Genomic DNA, 17500 nt, shown 5'->3' with positions numbered 1-17500 from the left:
TGCCTGCTCAAACCCACCACCATGTTCATGACGAAACGCCACACCATGTAGTTCTGCAGGACTCTGGAAACAACAACACGGAAACACTACACCAGCAACTACAGTTGATCGACAATGTACTAAAAATGAGAATGTTTGAAAAACTGACGCTTCTCATCATATTATAATGATGTGCTTTTGTCAATGTTCTCAGTGTGCTTGGCTAGGATAGGGTTGAGTCAATGTTCTCAGTGTACTTGGCAAAGATAGGGTTGAGTCAATGTTCTCAGTGTACTTGGCTAGGATAGGGTTGAGTCAATGTTCTCACCTCTTAGTGTACTTGGCTAGGATAGGGTTGAGTCAATGTTCTCAGTGTACTTGGCTAGGATAGGGTTGAGTCAATGTTCTGTGTACTTGGCTAGGATAGGGTTAAGTCAATGTTCTCACCTCTTAGTGTACTTGGCTAGGATAGGGTTGAGTCAATGTTCTCACCTCTTAGTGTACTTGGCTAGGATAGGGTTGAGTCAATGTTCTCAGTGTACGTGGCTAGGATAGGGTTGAGTCAATGTTCTCACCTCTTGGTGTACTTGGCTAGGATAGGGTTGAGTCAATGTTCTCAGTGTATGTGGCTAGGATAGGGTTGAGTCAATGTTCTCACCTCTTAATGTTCTTGGCTAGGATAGAGTTGAGTCAATGTTCTCAGTGTACTTGGCTAGGATAGGGTTGAGTCAATGTTCTCACCTCTTAGTGTTATTGGCTAGGATAGGGTTGAGTCAATGTTCTCACCTATTAGTTTACCTGGCTAGGATAGGGTTGAGTCAATGTTCTTACCTGTTAGTGTACATGGCTAGGATAGGGTTGAGTCAATGTTCGCACCTCTTAGTGTACTTGGCTAGGATAGGGTTGAGTCAATGTTCTCACCTCTTAGTGTACTTGGCTAGGATAGGGTTGAGTCAATGTTCTCACCTCTTAGTGTACTTGGCTAGGATAGGGTTGAGTCAATGTTCTCAGTGTACTTGGCTAGGATAGGGTTGAGTCAATGTTCTGTGTACTTGGCGAGGATAGGGTTGAGTCAAGGTTCTCACCTCTTAGTGTACTTGGCTAGGATAGGGTTGAGTCAATGTTCTCACCTCTTAGTGTACTTGGCTAGGATAGGGTTGAGACAATGTTCTCACCTCTTAGTGTACTTGGCTAGGATAGGGTTGAGTCAATGTTCTCAGTGTACTTGGCTAGGATAGGGTTGAGTCAATGTTCTGTGTACTTGGCTAGGATAGGGTTAAGTCAATGTTCTCACCTCTTAGTGTACTTGGCTAGGATAGGGTTGAGTCAATGTTCTCACCTCTTAGTGTACTTGGCTAGGATAGGGTTGAGTCAATGTTCTCAGTGTACGTGGCTAGGATAGGGTTGAGTCAATGTTCTCACCTCTTAGTGTACTTGGCTAGGATAGGGTTGAGTCAATGTTCTCAGTGTATGTGGCTAGGATAGGGTTGAGTCAATGTTCTCACCTCTTAATGTTCTTGGCTAGGATAGAGTTGAGTCAATGTTCTCAGTGTACTTGGCTAGGATAGGGTTGAGTCAATGTTCTCACCTATTAGTTTACCTGGCTAGGATAGGGTTGAGTCAATGTTCTTACCTGTTAGTGTACATGGCTAGGATAGGGTTGAGTCAATGTTCGCACCTCTTAGTGTACTTGGCTAGGATAGGGTTGAGTCAATGTTCTCACCTCTTAGTGTACTTGGCTAGGATAGGGTTGAGTCAATGTTCTCACCTCTTAGTGTACTTGGCTAGGATAGGGTTGAGTCAATGTTCTCAGTGTACTTGGCTAGGATAGGGTTGAGTCAATGTTCTGTGTACTTGGCGAGGATAGGGTTGAGTCAAGGTTCTCACCTCTTAGTGTACTTGGCTAGGATAGGGTTGAGTCAATGTTCTCACCTCTTAGTGTACTTGGCTAGGATAGGGTTGAGACAATGTTCTCACCTCTTAGTGTACTTGGCTAGGATAGGATTGAGTCAATGTTCTCAGTGTACTTGGCTAGGATAGGGTTGAGTCAATCTTCTGTGTACTTGGCTAGGATAGGGTTGAGTCAATGTTCTCACCTCTTAGTGTACTTGGCTAGGATAGGGTTGAGTCAATGTTCTCAGTGTACTTGGCTAGGATAGGGTTGAGTCAATGTTCTGTGTACTTGGCTAGGATAGGGTTGAGTCAATGTTCGGTGTACTTGGCTAGGATAGGGTTGAGTCAATGTTCTCACCTCTTAGTGTACTTGGCTAGGATAGGGTTGAGTCAATGTTCTCACCTCTTAGTGTACTTGGATAGGATAGGGTTGAGTCAATGTTCTCAGTGTACTTGGCTAGGATAGGGTTGAGTCAATGTTCTGTGTACTTGGCTAGGATAGGGTTGAGTCAATGTTCTCACCTCTTAGTGTACTTGGCTAGGATAGGGTTGAGTCAATGTTCTCAGTGTACTTGGCTAGGATAGGGTTGAGTCAATGTTCTGTGTACTTGGCTAGGATAGGGTTGAGTCAATGTTCTCACCTCTTAGTGTACTTGGCTAGGATAGGGTTGAGTCAATGTTCTCACCTCTTAGTGTACTTGGCTAGGATAGGGTTGAGTCAATGTTCTCACCTCTTAGTGTACTTGGCTAGGATAGGGTTGAGTCAATGTTCTCACCTCTTAGTGTACTTGGCTAGGATAGGGTTGAGTCAATGTTCTCAGTGTACTTGGCTAGGATAGGGTTGAGTCAATGTTCTGTGTACTTGGCTAGGATAGGGTTAAGTCAATGTTCTCACCTCTTAGTGTACTTGGCTAGGATAGGGTTGAGTCAATGTTCTCACCTCTTAGTGTACTTGGCTAGGATAGGGTTGAGTCAATGTTCTCAGTGTACGTGGCTAGGATAGGGTTGAGTCAATGTTCTCACCTCTTAGTGTACTTGGCTAGGATAGGGTTGAGTCAATGTTCTCAGTGTATGTGGCTAGGATAGGGTTGAGTCAATGTTCTCACCTCTTAATGTTCTTGGCTAGGATAGAGTTGAGTCAATGTTCTCAGTGTACTTGGCTAGGATAGGGTTGAGTCAATGTTCTCACCTCTTAGTGTTATTGGCTAGGATAGGGTTGAGTCAATGTTCTCACCTATTAGTTTACCTGGCTAGGATAGGGTTGAGTCAATGTTCTTACCTGTTAGTGTACATGGCTAGGATAGGGTTGAGTCAATGTTCGCACCTCTTAGTGTACTTGGCTAGGATAGGGTTGAGTCAATGTTCTCACCTCTTAGTGTACTTGGCTAGGATAGGGTTGAGTCAATGTTCTCACCTCTTAGTGTACTTGGCTAGGATAGGGTTGAGTCAATGTTCTCAGTGTACTTGGCTAGGATAGGGTTGAGTCAATGTTCTGTGTACTTGGCGAGGATAGGGTTGAGTCAAGGTTCTCACCTCTTAGTGTACTTGGCTAGGATAGGGTTGAGTCAATGTTCTCACCTCTTAGTGTACTTGGCTAGGATAGGGTTGAGACAATGTTCTCACCTCTTAGTGTACTTGGCTAGGATAGGGTTGAGTCAATGTTCTCAGTGTACTTGGCTAGGATAGGGTTGAGTCAATGTTCTGTGTACTTGGCTAGGATAGGTTTGAGTCAATGTTCTCACCTCTTAGTGTACTTGGCTAGGATAGGGTTGAGTCAATGTTCTCACCTCTTAGTGTACTTGGCTAGGATAGGATTGAGTCAATGTTCTCAGTGTACTTGGCTAGGATAGGGTTGAGTCAATCTTCTGTGTACTTGGCTAGGATAGGGTTGAGTCAATGTTCTCACCTCTTAGTGTACTTGGCTAGGATAGGGTTGAGTCAATGTTCTCAGTGTACTTGGCTAGGATAGGGTTGAGTCAATGTTCTGTGTACTTGGCTAGGATAGGGTTGAGTCAATGTTCGGTGTACTTGGCTAGGATAGGGTTGAGTCAATGTTCTCACCTCTTAGTGTACTTGGCTAGGATAGGGTTGAGTCAATGTTCTCACCTCTTAGTGTACTTGGATAGGATAGGGTTGAGTCAATGTTCTCAGTGTACTTTGCTAGGATAGGGTTGAGTCAATGTTCTGTGTACTTGGCTAGGATAGGGTTGAGTCAATGTTCTCACCTCTTAGTGTACTTGGCTAGGATAGGGTTGAGTCAATGTTCTCAGTGTACTTGGCTAGGATAGGGTTGAGTCAATGTTCTGTGTACTTGGCTAGGATAGGGTTGAGTCAATGTTCTCACCTCTTAGTGTACTTGGCTAGGATAGGGTTGAGTCAATGTTCTCACCTCTTAGTGTACTTGGCTAGGATAGGGTTGAGTCAATGTTCTCACCTCTTAGTGTACTTGGCTAGGATAGGGTTGAGTCAATGTTCTCACCTCTTAGTGTACTTGGCTAGGATAGGGTTGAGTCAATGTTCTCAGTGTACTTGGCTAGGATAGGGTTGAGTCAATGTTCTGTGTACTTGGCTAGGATAGGGTTAAGTCAATGTTCTCACCTCTTAGTGTACTTGGCTAGGATAGGGTTGAGTCAATGTTCTCACCTCTTAGTGTACTTGGCTAGGATAGGGTTGAGTCAATGTTCTCAGTGTACGTGGCTAGGATAGGGTTGAGTCAATGTTCTCACCTCTTAGTGTACTTGGCTAGGATAGGGTTGAGTCAATGTTCTCAGTGTATGTGGCTAGGATAGGGTTGAGTCAATGTTCTCACCTCTTAATGTTCTTGGCTAGGATAGAGTTGAGTCAATGTTCTCAGTGTACTTGGCTAGGATAGGGTTGAGTCAATGTTCTCACCTCTTAGTGTTATTGGCTAGGATAGGGTTGAGTCAATGTTCTCACCTATTAGTTTACCTGGCTAGGATAGGGTTGAGTCAATGTTCTTACCTGTTAGTGTACATGGCTAGGATAGGGTTGAGTCAATGTTCGCACCTCTTAGTGTACTTGGCTAGGATAGGGTTGAGTCAATGTTCTCACCTCTTAGTGTACTTGGCTAGGATAGGGTTGAGTCAATGTTCTCACCTCTTAGTGTACTTGGCTAGGATAGGGTTGAGTCAATGTTCTCAGTGTACTTGGCTAGGATAGGGTTGAGTCAATGTTCTGTGTACTTGGCGAGGATAGGGTTGAGTCAAGGTTCTCACCTCTTAGTGTACTTGGCTAGGATAGGGTTGAGTCAATGTTCTCACCTCTTAGTGTACTTGGCTAGGATAGGGTTGAGACAATGTTCTCACCTCTTAGTGTACTTGGCTAGGATAGGGTTGAGTCAATGTTCTCAGTGTACTTGGCTAGGATAGGGTTGAGTCAATGTTCTGTGTACTTGGCTAGGATAGGTTTGAGTCAATGTTCTCACCTCTTAGTGTACTTGGCTAGGATAGGGTTGAGTCAATGTTCTCACCTCTTAGTGTACTTGGCTAGGATAGGATTGAGTCAATGTTCTAGGTGTACTTGGCTAGGATAGGGTTGAGTCAATCTTCTGTGTACTTGGCTAGGATAGGGTTGAGTCAATGTTCTCACCTCTTAGTGTACTTGGCTAGGATAGGGTTGAGTCAATGTTCTCAGTGTACTTGGCTAGGATAGGGTTGAGTCAATGTTCTGTGTACTTGGCTAGGATAGGGTTGAGTCAATGTTCGGTGTACTTGGCTAGGATAGGGTTGAGTCAATGTTCTCACCTCTTAGTGTACTTGGCTAGGATAGGGTTGAGTCAATGTTCTCACCTCTTAGTGTACTTGGATAGGATAGGGTTGAGTCAATGTTCTCAGTGTACTTGGCTAGGATAGGGTTGAGTCAATGTTCTGTGTACTTGGCTAGGATAGGGTTGAGTCAATGTTCTCACCTCTTAGTGTACTTGGCTAGGATAGGGTTGAGTCAATGTTCTCAGTGTACTTGGCTAGGATAGGGTTGAGTCAATGTTCTGTGTACTTGGCTAGGATAGGGTTGAGTCAATGTTCTCACCTCTTAGTGTACTTGGCTAGGATAGGGTTGAGTCAATGTTCTCACCTCTTAGTGTACTTGGCTAGGATAGGGTTGAGTCAATGTTCTCACCTCTTAGTGTACTTGGCTAGGATAGGGTTGAGTCAATGTTCTCACCTCTTAGTGTACTTGGCTAGGATAGGGTTGAGTCAATGTTCTCACCTCTTAGTGTACTTGGCTAGGATAGGGTTGAGTCAATATTCTGTGTACTTGGCTAGGATAGGGTTGAGTCAATGTTCTCACCTCTTAGTGTACTTGTCTAGGATAGGGTTGAGTCAATGTTCTCACCTCTTAGTGTACTTGGCTAGGATAGGGTTGAGTCAATGTTCTCACCTCTTAGTGTACTTGGCAAGGATAGGGTTGAGTCAATGTTCTCACCTCTTAGTGTACTTGGCTAGGATAGGGTTGAGTCAATGTTCTCACCTCTTAGTGTGCTTGGCTAGGATAGGGTTGAGTCAATGTTCTCAGTGTACTTGGCAAAGATAGGGTTGAGTCAATGTTCTCAGTGTACATGGCTAGGATAGGGTTGAGTCAATGTTCTCACCTCTTAGTGTACTTGGCAAGGATAGGGTTGAGTCAATGTTCTCACCTCTTAGTGTACTTGGCTAGGATAGGGTTGAGTCAATGTTCTCACCTCTTAGTGTACTTGGCTAGGATAGGGTTGAGTCAATGTTCTCAGTGTACTTGGCTAGGATAGGGTTGAGTCAATGTTCTGTATACCTGGCTAGGATAGGGTTGAGTCAATGTTCTCACCTCTTAGTGTACTTGGCTAGGATAGGGTTGAGTCAATGTTCTCACCTCTTAGTGTACTTGGCTAGGATAGGGTTGAGTCAATGTTCTCACCTCTTAGTGTACTTGGCTAGGATAGGGTTGAGTCAATGTTCTCACCTCTTAGTGTACTTGGCTAGGATAGGGTTGAGTCAATGTTCTCACCTCTTAGTGTACTTGGCTAGGATAGGGTTGAGTCAATGTTCTCACCTCTTAGTGTACTTGGCTAGGATAGGGTTGAGCCGTCTGAAGTAGTTAGGTGCGTAGTTGATAACATTCTCTGTGTCAGGCACAGTGATGCCGACCGTCCCCATGATCGTCCTGGTGAAGTAACTCCAGTCAAACACCTGAGAGGAGGGGTTCATCATCACCTGAGAGGAGGGGTTTATCATCACCTGAGAGGAGGGGTTTATCATCACCTGAGAGGAGGGGTTTATCATCACCTGAGAGGAGGGGTTCATAATCACCTGAGAGGAGGGGTTTATCATCACCTGAGAGGAGGGGTTTATCATCACCTGAGAGGAGTGGTTTATCATCAACACCTGAGAGGAGGGTTCATCATCACCTGAGAGGAGGGGTTTATCATCAACACCTGAGAGGAGGGGTTCATCATTACCTGAGAGGAGTGGTTTATCATCAACACCTGAGAGGAGGGTTCATCATCACCTGAGAGGAGGGGTTTATCATCACCTGAGAGGAGGGGTTTATCATCACCTGAGAGGAGTGGTTTATCATCAACACCTGAGAGGAGGGTTCATCATCACCTGAGAGGAGGGGTTTATCATCAACACCTGAGAGGAGGGGTTCATCATTACCTGAGAGGAGGGGTTTATCATCAACACCTGAGAGGAGGGGTTCATCATCACCTGAGAGGAGGGGTTTATCATCACCTGAGAGGAGGGGTTTATCATCAACACCTGAGAGGAGGGGTACGTCATCACCATCTGAGAGGAGGGGTTTATCATCACCTGATAGGAGGGGTTTATCATCACCATCTGAGAGGAGGGGTTTGTCATCACCATCTGAGAGGAGGGGTTTATCATCACCTGAGAGGAGGGGTTTATCATCACCTGATAGGAGGGGTTTATCATTACCTGAGAGGAGGGGTTTATCATCACCATCTGAGAGGAGGGGTTTGTCATCACCACCTGAGAGGAGGGGTTTGTCATCACCACCTGAGAGGAGGGGTATATCATCAACACCTGAGAGGAGGGGTTTGTCATCACCATCTGAGAGGAGGGGTTTATCATCACCATCTGAGAGGAGGGGTTTGTCATCACCATCTGAGAGGAGGGGTTTATCATCACCATCTGAGAGGAGGGGTTTATCATCACCATCTGAGAGAAGGGGTTTATCATCACCATCTGAGAGGAGGGGTTTGTCATCACCATCTGAGAGGAGGGGTAAGTCATCACCATCTGAGAGGAGGGGTTTATCATCACCATCTGAGAGGAGGGGTTTATCATCACCTGAGAGGAGGGGTTTATCATCACCATCTGAGAGGAGGGGTTTATCATCACCTGACAGGAGGGGTTTATCATCACCATCTGAGAGGAGGGGTTTATCATCACCATCTGAGAGGATGGGTTTGTCATCACCATCTGAGAGGAGGGGTTTGTCATCACCATCTGAGAGGAGGGGTTTGTCATCACCATCTGAGAGGAGGGGTTTGTCATCACCATCTGAGAGGAGGGGTTTATCATCACCTGAGAGGAGGGGTTTATCATCACCTGATAGGAGGGGTTTATCAGTATCTGAGAGGAGGGGTTTATCATCACCATCTGAGAGGAGGGGTTTGTCATCACCATCTGAGAAGAGGGGTTTATCATCACCATCTGAGAGGAGGGGTTTATCATCACCATCTAAGAGGAGGGGTTTATCATCACCTGAGAGGAGGGGTTTATCATCACCTGAGAGGAGGGGTTTATCATCACCATCTGAGAGGAGGGGTTTATCATCACCATCTGAGAGGAGGGGTTTATCATCACCTGAGAGGAGGGGTTTATCATCACCATCTGAGAGGAGGGGTTTATCATCACCATCTGAGAGGAGGGGTTTGTCATCACCATCTGAGAGGAGGGGTTTGTCATCACCATCTGAGAGGAGGGGTTTATCATCATCACCATCTGAGAGGAGGGGTTTATCATCAACATCTGAGAGGAGGGGTTTGTCATCACCATCTGAGAGGAGGGGTTTGTCCTCACCACCTGAGAGGAGGGGTTTGTCATCACCATCTGAGAGGAGGGGTTTGTCCTCACCACCTGAGAGGAGGGGTTTGTCATCACCATCTGAGACGAGGGGTTTATCATCACCTGACAGGAGGGGTTTATCATCACCATCTTAGAGGAGGGGTTTATCATCAACACCTGAGAGGAGGGGTTTATCATCAACACATGAGAGGAGGGGTACGTCATCACCATCTGAGAGGAGGGGTTTATCATCACCTGATAGGAGGGGTTTATCATCACCATCTGAGAGGAGGGGTTTGTCATCACCATCTGAGAGGAGGGGTTTATCATCACCTGAGAGGAGGGGTTTATCATCACCTGATAGGAGGGGTTTATCATCACCATCTGAGAGGAGGGGTTTATCATCAACATCTGAGAGGAGGGGTTTGTCATCACCATCTGAGAGGAGGGGTTTGTCATCACCACCTGAGAGGAGGGGTTTGTCATCACCATCTGAGACGAGGGGTTTATCATCACCTGACAGGAGGGGTTTATCATCACAATCTTAGAGGAGGGGTTTATCATCAACACCTGAGAGGAGGGGTTTATCATCAACACATGAGAGGAGGGGTACGTCATCACCATCTGAGAGGAGGGGTTTATCATCAACATCTGAGAGGAGGGGTTTGTCATCACCATCTGAGAGGAGGGGTTTGTCCTCACCACCTGAGAGGAGGGGTTTGTCATCACCACCTGAGAGGAGGGGTTTGTCATCACCATCTGAGACGAGGGGTTTATCATCACCTGACAGGAGGGGTTTATCATCACCATCTTAGAGGAGGGGTTTATCATCAACACCTGAGAGGAGGGGTTTATCATCAACACATGAGAGGAGGGGTACGTCATCACCATCTGAGAGGAGGGTTTATCATCACCTGATAGGAGGGGTTTATCATCACCATCTGAGAGGAGGGGTTTGTCATCACCATCTGAGAGGAGGGGTTTATCATCACCTGATAGGAGGGGTTTATCATCACCATCTGATAGGAGGGGTTTGTCATCACCATCTGAGAGGAGGGGTTTGTCATCACCATCTGAGAGGAGGGGTTTATCATCATCACCATCTGAGAGGAGGGGTTTGTCATCACCATCTGAGAGGAGGGGTTTATCATCAACATCTGAGAGGAGGGGTTTATCATCACCTGAGAGGAGGGGTTTATCATCACCTGATAGGAGGGGTTTATCAGTATCTGAGAGGAGGGGTTTATCATCACCATCTGAGAGGAGGGGTTTGTCATCACCATCTGAGAAGAGGGGTTTATCATCACCATCTGAGAGGAGGGGTTTATCATCACCATCTAAGAGGAGGGGTTTATCATCACCTGAGAGGAGGGGTTTATCATCACCTGAGAGGAGGGGTTTATCATCACCATCTGAGAGGAGGGGTTTATCATCACCTGAGAGGAGGGGTTTATCATCACCATCTGAGAGGAGGGGTTTGTCATCACCACCTGAGAGGAGGGGTTTATCATCACCATCTGAGAGGAGGGGTTTGTCATCACCATCTGAGAGGAGGGGTTTATCATCATCACCATCTGAGAGGAGGGGTTTGTCATCACCGTCTGAGAGGAGGGGTTTATCATCAACATCTGAGAGGAGGGGTTTGTCATCACCATCTGAGAGGAGGGGTTTGTCCTCACCACCTGAGAGGAGGGGTTTGTCATCACCATCTGAGACGAGGGGTTTATCATCACCTGACAGGAGGGGTTTATCATCACCATCTTAGAGGAGGGGTTTATCATCAACACCTGAGAGGAGGGGTTTATCATCAACACCTGAGAGGAGGGGTACGTCATCACCATCTGAGAGGAGGGGTTTATCATCACCTGATAGGAGGGGTTTATCATCACCATCTGAGAGGAGGGTTTGTCATCACCATCTGAGAGGAGGGGTTTATCATCACCTGAGAGGAGGGGTTTATCATCACCTGATAGGAGGGGTTTATCATTACCTGAGAGGAGGGGTTTATCATCACCATCTGAGAGGAGGGTTTGTCATCACCACCTGAGAGGAGGGGTTTGTCATCACCACCTGAGAGGAGGGGTATATCATCAACACCTGAGAGGAGGGGTTTGTCATCACCATCTGAGAGGAGGGGTTTATCATCACCATCTGAGAGGAGGGGTTTGTCATCACCATCTGAGAGGAGGGGTTTATCATCACCATCTGAGAGGAGGGGTTTATCATCACCATCTGAGAGAAGGGGTTTATCATCACCATCTGAGAGGAGGGGTTTGTCATCACCATCTGAGAGGAGGGGTAAGTCATCACCATCTGAGAGGAGGGGTTTATCATCACCATCTGAGAGGAGGGGTTTATCATCACCTGAGAGGAGGGTTTATCATCACCCGAGAGGAGGGGTTTATCATCACCATCTGAGAGGAGGGGTTTATCATCACCATCTGAGAGGAGGGGTTTATCATCACCTGAGAGGAGGGGTTTATCATCACCATCTGAGAGGAGGGGTTTATCATCACCTGAGAGGAGGGGTTTATCATCACCATCTGAGAGGATGGGTTTGTCATCACCATCTGAGAGGAGGGGTTTGTCATCACCATCTGAGAGGAGGGTTTGTCATCACCATCTGAGAGGAGGGGTTTGTCATCACCATCTGAGAGGAGGGGTTTATCATCACCTGAGAGGAGGGGTTTATCATCACCTGATAGGAGGGGTTTATCAGTATCTGAGAGGAGGGGTTTATCATCACCATCTGAGAGGAGGGGTTTGTCATCACCATCTGAGAAGAGGGGTTTATCATCACCATCTGAGAGGAGGGGTTTATCATCACCATCTAAGAGGAGGGGTTTATCATCACCTGAGAGGAGGGGTTTATCATCACCTGAGAGGAGGGGTTTATCATCACCATCTGAGAGGAGGGGTTTATCATCACCATCTGAGAGGAGGGGTTTATCATCACCTGAGAGGAGGGTTTATCATCACCATCTGAGAGGAGGGGTTTATCATCACCATCTGAGAGGAGGGGTTTGTCATCACCATCTGAGAGGAGGGGTTTGTCATCACCATCTGAGAGGAGGGGTTTATCATCATCACCATCTGAGAGGAGGGGTTTATCATCAACATCTGAGAGGAGGGGTTTGTCATCACCATCTGAGAGGAGGGGTTTGTCCTCACCACCTGAGAGGAGGGGTTTGTCATCACCATCTGAGAGGAGGGGTTTGTCCTCACCACCTGAGAGGAGGGTTTGTCATCACCATCTGAGACGAGGGGTTTATCATCACCTGACAGGAGGGTTTATCATCACCATCTTAGAGGAGGGGTTTATCATCAACACCTGAGAGGAGGGTTTATCATCAACACATGAGAGGAGGGGTACGTCATCACCATCTGAGAGTAGGGGTTTATCATCACCTGATAGGAGGGTTTATCATCACCATCTGAGAGGAGGGGTTTGTCATCACCATCTGAGAGGAGGGGTTTATCATCACCTGAGAGGAGGGGTTTATCATCACCTGATAGGAGGGGTTTATCATCACCATCTGAGAGGAGGGGTTTATCATCAACATCTGAGAGGAGGGGTTTGTCATCACCATCTGAGAGGAGGGGTTTGTCATCACCACCTGAGAGGAGGGGTTTGTCATCACCATCTGAGACGCAGGGGTTTATCATCACCTGACAGGAGGGTTTATCATCACAATCTTAGAGGAGGGGTTTATCATCAACACCTGAGAGGAGGGGTTTATCATCAACACATGAGAGGAGGGGTACGTCATCACCATCTGAGAGGAGGGGTTTATCATCACCTGATAGGAGGGGTTTATCATCACCATCTGAGAGGAGGGGTTTGTCATCACCATCTGAGAGGAGGGGTTTATCATCACCTGAGAGGAGGGGTTTATCATCACCTGACAGGAGGGGTTTATCATCACCATCTTAGAGGAGGGGTTTATCATCAACACCTGAGAGGAGGGGTTTGTCATAACCTGAGAGGAGGGGTTTATCATCACCTGACAGGAGGGGTTTATCATCACCATCTTAGAGGAGGGGTTTATCATCAACACCTGAGAGGAGGGGTTTATCATCACCTGACATGAGGGGTTTATCATCACCATCTTAGAGGAGGGGTTTATCATCAACACCTGAGAGGAGGGGTTTATCATCAACACCTGAGAGGAGGGGTACGTCATCACCATCTGAGAGGAGGGGTTTATCATCACCATCTGAGAGGAGGGGTTTGTCATCACCATCTGAGAGGAGGGGTTTATCATCACCTGAGAGGAGGGGTTTATCATCACCTGACAGGAGGGGTTTATCATCACCATCTTAGAGGAGGGGTTTATCATCACCACCTGAGAGGAGGGGTTTATCATCAACACCTGAGAGGAGGGGTTTGTCATAACCTGAGAGGAGGGGTTTATCATCACCTGACAGGAGGGGTTTATCATCACCATCTAGAGGAGGGGTTTATCATCAACACCTGAGAGGAGGGGTTTATCATCACCTGACATGAGGGGTTTATCATCACCATCTTAGAGGAGGGTTTATCATCAACACCTGAGAGGAGGGTTTATCATCACCTGACATGAGGGGTTTATCATCACCATCTTAGAGGAGGGGTTTATCATCAACACCTGAGAGGAGGGGTTTATCATCAACACCTGAGAGGAGGGGTACGTCATCACCATCTGATAGGAGGGGTTTATCATCACCATCTGAGAGGAGGGGTTTGTCATCACCATCTGAGAGGAGGGGTTTATCATCACCTGAGAGGAGGGGTGTATCATCACCTGACAGGAGGGGTTTATCATCACCATCTTAGAGGAGGGGTTTATCATCACCACCTGAGAGGAGGGGTTTATCATCAACACCTGAGAGGAGGGGTTTGTCATAACCTGAGAGGAGGGGTTTATCATCACCTGACAGGAGGGGTTTATCATCACCATCTAGAGGAGGGGTTTATCATCAACACCTGAGAGGAGGGGTTTATCATCACCTGACATGAGGGGTTTATCATCACCATCTTAGAGGAGGGGTTTATCATCAACACCTGAGAGGAGGGGTTTATCATCACCTGACATGAGGGGTTTATCATCACCTGAGAGGAGGGGTTTATCATCATCACCATCTGAGAGGAGGGGTTTATCATCACCATCTGAGAGGAGGGGTTTATTCATCACCATCTGAGAGGAGAGGTTTATCATCACCATCTGAGAGGAGGGGTTTATCATCACCTGAGAGGAGGGGTTTATTATCACCATCTGAGAGGAGGGGTTTGTCATCACCACCTGAGAGGAGGGGTTTATCATCACCTGAGAGGAGGGGTTTATCATCACCATCTGAGAGGAGGGGTTTATCATCACCTGAGAGGAGGGGTTTATCATCACCTGAGAGGAGGGGTTTATCATCACCATCTGAGAGGAGGGGTTTGTCATCACCATCTGAGAGGAGGGGTTTATCATCAACACCTGAGAGGAGGGGTTTGTCATAACCTGAGAGGAGGGGTTTATCATCACCTGACAGGGGGGGTTTATCATCACCATCTGATAGGAGGGGTTTGTCATCACCATCTGAGAGGAGGGGTTTATCATCACCTGATAGGAGGGGTTTATCATCACCTGAGAGGAGGGGTTTATCATCACAATCTGAGAGGAGGGGTTTATCATCACCATCTGAGAGGAGGGGTTTATCATCACCATCTGATAGGAGGGGTTTGTCATCACCATCTGAGAGGAGGGGTTTATCATCACCTGATAGGAGGGGTTTATCATCACCTGAGAGGAGGGGTTTATCATCACCATCTGAGAGGAGGGGTTTATCATCACCTGATAGGAGGGGTTTATCATCACCTGATAGGAGGGGTTTGTCATCACCATCTGAGAGGAGGGGTTTATCATCACCATCTGAGAGGAGGGGTTTATCATCACCTGAGAGGAGGGGTTTATCATCACCTGATAGGAGGGGTTTATCATCACCTGATAGGAGGGGTTTGTCATCACCATCTGAGAGGAGGGGTTTATCATCACTTGAGAGGAGGGGTTTATCATCACCTGAGAGGAGGGGTTTATCATCACCTGACAGGAGGGGTTTATCATCACAATCTTAGAGGAGGGGTATGTCATCACCATCTGAGAGGAGGGGTTTATCATCACCATCTGAGAGGAGGGGTTTATCATCACCATCTGAGAGGAGGGGTATGTCATCACCTGAGAGGAGGGGTTTATCATCACCATCTGAGAGGAGGGGTTTATCATCAACACCTGAGAGGAGGGGTTTGTCATCACCATCTGAGAAGAGGGGTTTATCATCACCTGACAGGAGGGGTTTATCATCACCATCTTAGAGGAGGGGTTTATCATCAACACCTGAGAGGAGGGGTTTGTCATCACCATCTGAGAAGAGGGGTTTATCATCACCATCTGATAGGAGGGGTTTATCATCACCTGACAGGAGGGGTTTATCATCACCTGAGAGGAGGGGTTTATCATCACCATCTGATAGGAGGGGTTTATCATCACCTGATAGGAGGGGTTTATCATCACCTGAGAGGAGGGGTTTATCATCACCTGAGAGGAGGGGTTTATCATCACCTGACAGGAGGGGTTTATCATCACCATCTGAGAGGAGGGGTTTATCAGTATCTGAGAGGAGGGGTTTATCATCACCATCTGAGAGGAGGGGTTGTCATCACCATCTGAGAAGAGGGGTTTATTATCACCATCTGAGAGGAGGGGTTTATCATCACCATCTGAGAGTAGGGGTTTATCATCACCTGACAGGAGGGATTTATCATCACCATCTGAGAGGAGGGGTTTATCATCACCATCTTAGAGGAGGGGTTTATCATCAACACCTGAGAGGAGGGGTTTATCATCACCATCTGAGAGGAGGGGTTTATCATCACCATCTGAGAGGAGGGGTTTATCATCACCATCTGAGAGGAGGGGTTTGTCATCACCATCTGAGAGGAGGGGTTTGTCATCACCATCTGAGAGGAGGGGTTTGTCATCACCACCTGAGAGGAGGGGTTTGTCATCACCATCTGAGAGGAGGGGTTTATCATCACCTGACAGGAGGGTTTTATCATCACCATCTTAGAGGAGGGGTTTATCATCAACACCAGAGAGGAGGGGTTTATCATCACCTGAGAGGAGGGGTTTATCATCACCACCTGAGAGGAGGGGTTTATCATCACCTGAGAGGAGGGGTTTATCATCAACACCTGAGAGGAGGGGTTTATCATCATCACCATCTGAGAGGAGGGGTTTGTCATCACCATCTGAGAGGATGGGGTTATCATCAACACCTGAGAGGAGGGGTTTATCATCAACACCTGAGAGGAGGGGTTTATCATCACCTGAGAGGAGGGGTTTATCATCACCATCTGAGAGGAGGGGTTTATCATCAACACCTGAGAGGAGGGGTTTATCATCATCACCTGAGAGGAGGGGTTTATCATCATCACCTGAGAGGAGGGGTTTATCAGACATACTGAACAGAGCAGACAACACACATTGAGTCTCTTACCTGTGTGTCGACCTCCAGGCTGAAATTAGCATTGAGAACACCCAGCTCCATTTTGTTGTAGAGGAGAACTGGGTTGTTACGGTCCTCTGGAGTATCAGTTGCCTGGAGGAGAGACAGCGAAAGAGGGTGAGAGAAAGGAGAGAGAGAGCACAATTTAAAAATTCAGCTCAAACACCATTAACTCAATATCAAATAAAGCATTAATTAAATAGATTTGCCTCGACGATCCGTCCTCTGGCTGTCACAGAGTCCAACTGTCCTCTGGCTGTCACAGAGTCCAACTGTCCTCTGGCTGTCACAGAGTCCAACTGTCCTCTGGCTGTCACAGAGTCCAACTGTCCTCTGGCTGTCACAGAGTCCAACTGTCCTCTGGCTGTCACAGAGTCAAACGATCCTCTGGCTGTCACAGAGTCAAACGGTCCTCTGGCTGTCACAGATTCCAACTGTCAAAAACAAGCACCGCTGGTCCCATCATAAATGTCTGTTTTTCAATACACACACACACACACACACACAACAGCATGGTTGGAGGCCCAGGGGTCCCTACCCTGTAAATGTCAGTACCAGAACAACCAGTGTAGCACTGAGCTATGGGAAACACAGGGATCTGCTACAAATTTGTTAAGAAAGAGCCCATGGGCTCAGCGCTTGCTTAACCCAACAACTGGTAAGAACCAGAGCCGCCTGGTTAACACAACTGGTAAGAACCAGCATCCCCTGGTTGACACAACTGGTAAGAACCAGCTCCCACTGGTTGACACAACTGGTAAGAACCAGCACCCACTGGTTAACACAACTGGTAAGAACCAGCACTCCCTGGTTGACACAACTGGTAAGAACCAGCACCCACTGGTTTACACAACTGGTAAGAACCAGCACCCCTTGGTTGACACAACTGGTAAGAACCAGCGCCCACTGGTTAAAACCAGCACCCCTTGGTTAACACAACTGGTTAGATTCAGCGTCCCCTGGTTAACACAACCGGTAAGAACCAGAACCCCTGGTTAACACAACTGGTAAGGACCAGCACCCCCTGGTTCTTACCAGTCAGGGACTGAAGTTTGGCTTCATAAACACAGTGATAG

The 17500-nt window shown here is 47.1% G+C and overlaps 1 protein-coding gene across 1 annotated transcript in view; it reads right to left on the bottom strand.

Moving 5' to 3' along the window:
- LOC135533242 (neprilysin-like) overlaps positions 1–16858 on the bottom strand; it is a gene marked incomplete at its 5' end in the record, with an annotated part of 34929 nt that extends 18071 nt beyond the window's left edge. Inside the window, 9 exons of the mRNA XM_064960650.1 lie at positions 1–63; positions 6916–7100; positions 7271–7321; positions 7521–7571; positions 13493–13732; positions 15607–15741; positions 16111–16221; positions 16416–16517; positions 16634–16858. The exon at positions 1–63 is cut by the window's left edge and continues 31 nt beyond it. Of these exons, the coding sequence (XP_064816722.1) occupies positions 1–63; positions 6916–7100; positions 7271–7321; positions 7521–7571; positions 13493–13732; positions 15607–15741; positions 16111–16221; positions 16416–16517; positions 16634–16858 (1163 nt within the window). The remainder of the gene's footprint in view (positions 64–6915; positions 7101–7270; positions 7322–7520; positions 7572–13492; positions 13733–15606; positions 15742–16110; positions 16222–16415; positions 16518–16633) is intronic.
- Between the last annotated feature and the right edge of the window lie 642 nt (positions 16859–17500).

The sequence above is a fragment of the Oncorhynchus masou genome, unplaced genomic scaffold (assembly GCF_036934945.1).
Source record: "Oncorhynchus masou masou isolate Uvic2021 unplaced genomic scaffold, UVic_Omas_1.1 unplaced_scaffold_2287, whole genome shotgun sequence".
Lineage (NCBI taxonomy): Eukaryota > Metazoa > Chordata > Actinopteri > Salmoniformes > Salmonidae > Oncorhynchus > Oncorhynchus masou.
This window is presented reverse-complemented; position numbering and strand designations above follow the sequence as displayed.